Source organism: Phyllostomus hastatus, unplaced genomic scaffold, assembly GCF_019186645.2.
Source record: "Phyllostomus hastatus isolate PE091 unplaced genomic scaffold, TTU_PhHast_1.1 phas_scaffold_345, whole genome shotgun sequence".
In the NCBI taxonomy this organism is placed as follows: domain Eukaryota; kingdom Metazoa; phylum Chordata; class Mammalia; order Chiroptera; family Phyllostomidae; genus Phyllostomus; species Phyllostomus hastatus.
In genome coordinates this window covers 19,437,542-19,446,320 of record NW_025334024.1, presented here as the reverse complement: position 1 = coordinate 19,446,320, position 8,779 = coordinate 19,437,542, and the positions used below count along the sequence as shown (strand labels likewise).

At 46.4% G+C, this 8,779-nt stretch overlaps 1 protein-coding gene across 3 annotated transcripts in view; it reads right to left on the bottom strand.

Moving 5' to 3' along the window:
* Positions 1 to 316: 316 nt before the first annotated feature.
* Positions 317 to 8,779, bottom strand: part of CDH11 (cadherin 11) — a 136,939-nt gene continuing 128,476 nt past the window's right edge. For 2 of the 3 annotated variants that reach the window (XM_045818848.1, XM_045818849.1), the window contains exons 12-13: positions 4,442 to 4,693; positions 317 to 3,186 (exon numbers count right to left, since the gene is read on the bottom strand). In XM_045818848.1, the coding sequence (XP_045674804.1) occupies positions 2,690 to 3,186; positions 4,442 to 4,693 (749 nt within the window). In that variant the 3' untranslated portion in view covers positions 317 to 2,689. Of the gene's footprint in view, positions 3,187 to 4,441; positions 4,694 to 5,486; positions 5,588 to 8,779 lie in introns of those variants that run through there. The other variant, XM_045818850.1, reaches the window with a different exon arrangement.

Genomic DNA, 8,779 nt, shown 5'->3' with positions numbered 1-8,779 from the left:
TAAGACAACAGTATAGATCTTTTGGGACAGGTTTTAGAAAATTGAAAGCTCTCAAGGAAGGTAGCAGGATTCATTCTGCATCCTTAAGTAATTAGCACAGGATCTGTGAAATAAGATTTTGATGGATGAATGAATGAATGAATGAATGATGAATGCAAGCAATCACCATTACTCAAGGACAAGAACAGAGCAGTGCTCCTTTAAGTTGAATTGCTGTCATAAAGCAGTGATGACTTTATATTGAAATGAGGAAGGACCACTTAAACTGAGATCGTTTTTAAGGCAATATGTTCCAAATGAAAAAGGACTCCACTAGTCAGAAAAGACATTTTATTTCCAAGCTTCTAAGAGGGTTCTATGAACAATAGAGGCTTAAAATAAAAAAGAGAGAGAAGATAGAAAGAAAAACAAGTATTTTTGACTATTGAAAGTAGACAGCCTTTTTAAAAAAAAATTTAAACATAAAAATGTGAAAACATATTTGTCAAATCTAATCCAAATACATTTATAGAAAAAGGATCATCCACGGTGACAGGGTTACTTATAGCTGTATACTTGTTTAAGTGCTATCATACTCCTTTTGAGTTATTTCTTCATTTCAAATTCAATTGGAGAGCTGTGCAAATCTAGCAAAATATTCTTTGGATTACAAAAACTATATAAAAAATGAACAAAACCTGCAATTACGGAAGCATTGAGAATGTGCAATCCTTCACTGAAATGAAAGATTCCGAAGTGACACTGTCCACAGAATTTATCCCACTGGCGTGTTCAGACAATTTGATTTCAATGCAAAGTAAAATGGAAGTGAGCGCTTTCACAGGAACATTTTTCTTTGTATGCATTTTGACTCAGTCATAAAAATAGTATGTAGCAAGATATCAGGAAATGCTTAAAAGAAATTTCCACCATAAAGAAAAAACATCAGTCTAAAAATTGTCTGCAATCCAATAGAAGGCGTGTGCCCTGTGTCTGGGGGAAGCACTGGCTACATGACGTGGTGTGGTCTTTCCCCGAGTATTGCTACATTTTGACCTTTGACCCAACTGAGCAGGGGAAATGTCCTTTCCGAGAAAGTCCCCATCCGCGGGCAGCTGGAGGGCACTGCGGGAGACTGCAGGCGTTCTCACACATCAAACGCATCAAATGGCATTGACCCTCAGCATCCACCATGGTCCCTGCCCTCGTTCTGGGCTTAGGGCCCAAAGCATATTGGAAAACAAAGGTGTGGAAATGAATTGCTCTTTTATCCAAATTTAAAACTCTGCCTTATTTTAAGAGAAGTTAAATTCCGGAGAAAAAGTAAGCAGTTTTAACTGTCAGAGTCACTATGATCGCCTGGCAAGATGAAAGTAAGGAAAAATAGAGTAACATTGGAGGTCTGATACCTACCCATGGCCAATTTATATTTTTGCCTCTCCAGACTCCCAACCCCCAAATGCTCGGTGTGGGGCATACAATCTACATCTTGAACTTGAGAGTTCTGATGATTTCATTCCCTCACAGACTCATCTCTCATAACCACTGAATTACTGATAGACAAGATAAATGCGTATCATATAACAAGTGCTGCGAACTCATAGACTGGGCTGGATCTTCAGCATCCCACTTTCTCAGATGTGTGCGAAGAGGAGCCAGGAAGCCAACACTGAGAATGTACAAGAGAGCTTTACACAATGTTACAGAATCTTATCTGAAAACACACTGGCAAAACAGACTGGATTTTAAATAAACAATAAAAGCAGCAGACTAGTAACAGTTCATAAATAGGGCTATGAAAAGACCACAATATCTTGAATTAGAAATATAAATGGGTCATAAGAAACACTTAATTTTTCCAATGTTAAGAACCAAGCCCAGAATTAAAAAAGAATCTTTTTTTTTATTTCAAAGGTTGCTTCTTATATTGAAGCTCATATTAAAGCAACAGTACAATGTTCATAAAATATAAGTGTGATGCCGTAACATTTCTTACATGTCAGAATACTGATATTTGTATGTATACTAAAATAAGAACTTTAAAATTGTACAAATAGATACATTAAAAATGACATAGAAATAGGGCGCCTCTCACCGCAACAAGACAGTTATATCTGGCACGTATTAGTTTAAGATGAAAGGAGAAGCAAAAAGATTTACAAGAATCAGCAGTAACAAGATCGATGCTCAAGAGACAGAATTGTACATTGTATTGTACATACATCGCATGGGTGTAAGCTGGCTGGATATTATATATTTCAAGTTTAAAAATGCACTACATATAGAGTGTCCATAGTTTAAGGCGAAATTACAGCTCGGAACTGTTGTCCTTTCTAATTTTGTGGAAGCTTCTTTGACAAATTAAAAAAAGAAGAAGAAAGAAGGACTTAGATGTTCGTAACACAGAAACGATTTCCCTTCATTGTAAGTTCACCATTAGACTTTTCCTTCACTTAAATACTTTGTATGCCAAGTGGTTTTCCTCCAGCGAAGCCGATAAACTTCAATATTTGCCTTTCGGCGAGAAAAGGTACCTCCCAGTACTTACCACTTTGATGTCCTTGCAGGTTTAGTAAATGTATCCTCTCTGTAAAACTTTGCTTGTTCGAAATGAGCCTTTCCTTGATTTAAAAAAATACCTGTTTACATATCTTCTAGATTCTTCAGAACGCCAGACACAGTTCTTAAGGCCAAATTTGTATCGTTATTGTTAAGAGTCGTCATCAAAAGTGTCTTTGGAACCGTACAAGTCTGCCAGTTTCTTAAAACGAGGTCCCCAGTTCTGTAGGTAGTCGTAGTCCAAGTCTGAATCTGTGGTGGCAGACTCTAAGGAGCTCAGGGACCCGGCCACCGAGCCCCGGCCTTCGTAGCCGTAGATTTGGATGGAGTCATAAGGAGGGGCGGTGGGGTCGTTATCCGCCTCCTGTATTCTCGTGTTGATGAAGTCGTCGACGTCCACGCTGTTGGGCGCTGGCCGCAGCCCGGGCCGCGGCATGTACTGATACTCGGGTTTGATGTCTTTGCGGGGGATAAATCCATTGATGCCGTCCGGGTTCTGCAGGGTGGCGATATCGAAGGCTTCCGTGTCTTCCTCCCCGCCCCCTTCATCGTCGTAGGTAATGATGTTCTCCCGGACATCTTCCTCTTCAAAGACGATGAGCGGTTCTTTCTTTTGCCTCCTCAGGGTCACAAACAAGACTACGATGACTGCCAGGGCAGAAAAGGAAAGGGAGAAGAGGTTAAGCCCAGTATTCCTGGCCTCCCCTCCCGGGGGAGGCCCGCCTGCGTCAGGCACAGGGCGCGTGCGCGCGTCAGGACCGGGGCGGGTCTAGGACAGGAGAGCTGCACCTGGAATCCGCAGCGGGGCGTGGAATGGCCCTCCACCTGCCTCCGCCGCTGCAGAATGCTGCCAGGCCCATACTACATCCACACAGACTGGCACCTCGGGGCTATTTTGAGCTTTTTACAAATGAAGCTGACGCTATTTGGAACTCACCTTCCTGAGAATTAGGCAGATTCTAAAAATGCGGTCTGCAGTCTCTTAAAAATGGTTGATGGCAGTTCCTCTGGGCAAAGGAAGACAGCCGCCTCTCCGAGGTCACGAATAAGCACACTCAGCGACCTCGGGTCCTACCTTTCTATAGGAGGGGATGGCCAGCTCCGGCCCAGAGCCCTGGGGGCGGGGTCAGCCTTGACCTCCTCTGTCTTAATAAGCAATGTCACAATGAGCATGCCTGGATCCCCTTCAAACCACCATAAAGAAGAGGGAAAGTTTATGAAGACCCCAAGAGACAAATCTTCTCTTCTCTGTTTGGATATAGAAAAACAGCATCAGCTGGGACTCCAGATGAAGCCGTTCTGTCTCCCCCTCTTCTGGAAGGGATCCCACACTAAGCTCAGGCAATATGGGATGAGTGAGCAGAGCTACTTATAAGGACATTTCAGACAAGGCTTTCTTCTTTATCTCTCGCCTCCTCACAAGGGGCTTCTGCGGTGTTCTGTTAGAGCACTCACTCCCCACATGCGCGGCAACACTGGACAAAACTTTGGCGGCTGAACTTGGCAAGTGGTCTGAGAGCCCCTCTGGGCCACCATCACTGAGATGCAGGGGCGAGTGCTGGCCCCTGCCCCGACTGGAGCTGGCCCCCACAGCTCACCAAGCAGGGCCCTGCCTCTGCGCCTCACTCTCCACAACATGCTTGCCTGGACCAGCGCCTCTCACTTTCCTGCTCATCAACCCTTTCCCCAGCTCTGCTCTAACTGCTCTGTAAGTTGCCTGCCCCCGGAACCACCCCCATTCCATAAAATGCATGAGAGCAGGAAGTGTCTCTGTCTCTCACATTTTACCCGCAGTACATACAGCCTAGTTATGGTAACTAGCCCGCCCGTGAGAAATACCCGTGTCTCTAAAATGGGCATCTACAAGGGCGCGTCCTGCAGGTGCCCGGGGAGGGTCCCTTACCCAGGAGGATGACGATGCAGGCCAGGATGGCAATCAGCGCCCCCGTGCTCAGGCCGGCGTTCAGGATGTAGGCCTCGGCGTTGCAGGACAGCAGCCCCCCATTCACGTCGCACCCACACACCTTGATGGTGAGGGTGTTGGTGCTGCTCATGGGCGGGATGCCACCGTCGCTGATCACGATGGGCAGGAGGTACAAATCCTGCTTCTGCCGGCTGAACCCCCCGCGCCGGGCGTACACCCCTGCGGTGTTATCTGCAGGGAGAGGGGAGGCAGGGAGTGCTCTCAGAGTGGGACCGTTCGAATCGCCGCCTGGACATGTTTGCGTTCGGCCTGGCGGATCTGAGGGGGCCCTGGTCCCTGCCAGGTTAGCAAACAGGGTCTTCCCCACCTGGTCTTTAGTCAGGTGTCCTTAGAAACTGCAGTCAGTGGGTGTCACAGGGTCACAGAATCACCTCTCTGCATTTTGGAACAAAACTCAGAGACTGGCTGTTTTTTTATCTGGTGGACACACAACGCCTTCACTGGCAAGATAACCCCACTGTTTTCCATTTGGGTGTTGTCCATTTTGTCAAATACCAGCAAGCCTGGGCTTTGATCACATGCTCCGTGTTGGTGCCGGATGTGAATAAACACATAGGAGCTTGTGGAAAAGAACAACAAACCCCTCTTGTCCTCCTTTGCACGTTCCCTACTTCAAGACAAGCCTTGGGCCAGGTTTTGTTTGTGTTTTTTTTTTTTCAGAGATTTCCTGTCCACTTTCCAACCTTGCCCAAACTATGAATCCAATCACGAGTCCTAAAGGAAAATATCTACTTTAAGAGGAAATGTCTTATGAAACCCAGCAGCAGATTGCTAGTTTCTCTGAAATTCAAGCACCATCAGGCACCCAGTTGAACACACCACAACCTCCTGCTTAAAACGACTCCGAGTCTGCTCTGCGGCCCAGCCCCAGCCCCTGCCCACACGCCCCAGACCAGCCTGGTGCGCAGAGGCACCCCTGTCCCCGAGCACGGCGCCCCTTCCTAGGCCCTGCCTCTTTACTCACTCCTCCAGTGCCACCGAAGCCCTTCTCCTGCGCGGCAGGTGAACTCCTCAAGCCGCAAAATTGAATCCAAAAGCCATCTCTTCGGGGAGGCGCCTCTAGACCTCTCCCATCACCTCCTCTGCGACCCACACGACACCGCATACTCCTGCAGAAATTGGCAGCCCGCTCTTCTGTCATTATTTGACATCTCCTAGACTGTGAACTCCCGGGAGAGTAAGGGGATTTTCTCTGACTCATCTCAGGCTCTCCAGCGCTGGACACACAGCAGACGCGCCATCAGCAGTTGCCGAGCACATCTGGTCACTGTGTTCCGGGAAAGGCTTAACCAGAATTCCAGATGTTGGCTCTATGCATGTCTCAGTCTTCTGTAACCTATGCCCCCAAATGTTTCCTCATCACCATTTCTGCATATCTCTACACACCAAATATATTTTTCTCAGGCCATATGCGCCGAAGGACAATGGAAAACATTGGTGTTGTAAAACAGTTGACGTTTTGAATGTGCTCCATCAAATTCCAACCCCCCCCACCCCAGATCCTCGCTGTGGCCTGCCTCCACTGTGAGTGAGGGGTCAGGCGTTTATAGCACTGTGGGTGTTATCGCCAGCACAATGGCCCACGAGCTAGGAAGCTCTTAGGATCTTGCTGTGAATAGGGAGAAGTATCTTAGAATCTCTCAAAAATTATAATTGACATATTTTAGATGAAAGGCAATGTAATATGTTCTCTGTGAGAGAAAATACATATATGAACGTCAGATTCGGTCTCCTTTAGGCATGAGCAGATACGTCGAGTAGCGCAGAGGGTAAGGTATATACAGCATTTTTCGGACTATAAGACGCACCTTTCTCCCCCACCTCCCAAATTTGGGAGGAATAATGGTTGTTAACGCTACTGTTGAGTTCTGTTTACATTTACATTGGTGAAATATTATGTCATTTATGTTATTAAGTATTTTACCACATTTTTTGCTTCAAAACTTTTTTTCCTATTTTCCTCCTCTAAAACCTAGGTGTGTCTTATGGTCCGAAAAATGCGGTACATGCTGCCTTTTGTGAACCTTATAATGGCAGAGTCTCTGACTTCGCTGCAACGTCTCAATCAGAACAAGATGGAAGGACCAGCCCTCGTTTCTGTATTTTCTGAATTTTGTGTGATTGACATCTATGGTTCTTATCACCAGAGAAAAACCATATACACTCTGGGAATTTGTGAAAAAATAAAAATAAATGGGCCAGGTAAAATGGTAACTGTTAATTCAGTTCCCTATTTTTTATGTGTTCTAGGCTACACCAGTATTCTATGCTTAACAATTGGAAAATAATCTACTTATCTATAATAAATTATTTCAAAATACGTTATTTTTTTCATTCTCATAAATTCTTTGGAGTTCTGTACGACTTCCACAAATTAGAAGTTACGATATCAACCCCCGTTTTAATGATCTGAAATGCCACGAACAACATCATGAATAAAAATGAAAAGGAAGATTTTAAGAAGGAAAGCAAATTAGTAGAACTGCTTGGTTAAATATCCGTCCCTGATTCAGATGACATCCCCAGTTTATCTGCGGGCCCCCCCGCCCCGGGGCTGGTTTGGCGGAAGTGTGAGCAGAATGGAGAAGCCGTGACTTAAACTCTGTCCTTCAGCGCGCCGTGCACGCGAGACGGCGCCTCCCCATCACAGCGGGCTGGCTGCCATGTGACAGTAAACGACAGTCAGGCGCTGAAGGAAAACTCGGATCCGAGCGCGACACCAGCCTGGGGGATTCGCCACGTTCCCTACCCCGAGCAGCCGAGTCCTCTCAGCAACGCTGCGACTCTTACACGGAGGCTCATTAACGTGCCCAGCTGACTGGAGCATTTGTCATCTCTGAGGGAGACAGCAGTAGCTTCTCGAAAACTCTTTTAATCTCTTCTAGTCAGAGATGCCTCACCTGTGGATTTTAAGAGAAGCTCAAGAGGTGGGGAATAAATGGATGGAGGGTCTCTTCTCGAGCGGACACTAATTACCTGCTTTGGAATGAGTCACTGGTCCCCTCCAGAGCCTCCCTTGTTCGTTTTTAAAAACGAGGACCCTGGTTGAGATCAAGCACGCCTCCCCATGGGATTGTCGTTGGAACCAAATAATGTAACAAAAGCCAGTGGCTGTTCTCCGTGCTGTGCTTGCAGAGGGCTCCGGAATCCTACCGGAAAAATTAATACCAGCATGGAGACCCTCCCGGGCTGGGGAATCGGTGAAGGGTGCACGTGGAACGGGAAACGTGTGGAACCAGCCGGGCTCAGCGCGAGGTGCCTCGGCTGTTTCAGTGGATACAATACGTTCCCTCTAGAGCCATGTGGCCCCAGCACCCAGGGGAGGAGGGTTTTCTTCCAGGAGGGACCCTGAAGAGGATTCAGGGCTGTGGCCTGTGAGAGTCTTTCTGGTGGTCCACTCTGGCTGCTGACCTTTCACGCGCCAAAACGGTCACTATGGGCAGGCACGTCATGAAAACCAAATGGAGAAAGAAACAAACTACCAATAATAACAAGACCTCTATTCGGGAAGTCAGTTTTGCATTTTAAGTTTGATGACCGAGTCCCTTTCATCTAAATTATTTTAATCATCCAGCCATTGTCTCTCCTTATTGAAGAGAGTCCCTTCACTTGGGACATACACATTCTTAAGGTTTATGGATGGCCGAAGGGAAAAGGGAGGTTTCCTGGTGACACATTTTTAGGGACATGCAAACTGGCTCCATGGTTAATAAGATCAGGCAGAGAAAGAAAAATGTGTCGAGTTTTACATTTGCATCAAGAGATGTCTTAGATCCTTCTCTTTATAAAGCTTCCAAAGGGCAAATCTCTTAGTATTTAGGGTCAGGCAGGCCTGGGTTTGAGGCCTGAATCATCTCCACATTAACTGCCTTACTTTAGACACATTAAGTAAATGCCTCGAGTTGCTATATTCTCACCTGAGAAAGTAGGAATTTTAGGGTTAAATTTGATTATATTCATAAAGGTGCTTAGCACAGTGCCTGACTGTTGGAGAGGTGCAGTAAATATCAGTTCTTTTCTGGAATCTCTCCTTTCAGAGCAGCAGGCGAATGAAGGAGAGAAGCCTGTTGGCAGAGAGGAAAGTGAATTCCTGGAAATGTCATCGCAGCTGGGAAAGCAGCGAGCCGCCCCCACAGACGGGCTCGCCATCCAGAGGTAAGAAAACAGCCCGCGCCCTTCAGTCCTGGGCACCGTGTCTCCCAAGGTAAGAGAAGGCTTCTTAAGCACCTCGGTTTTTCATCGTGACACCCAATGTGC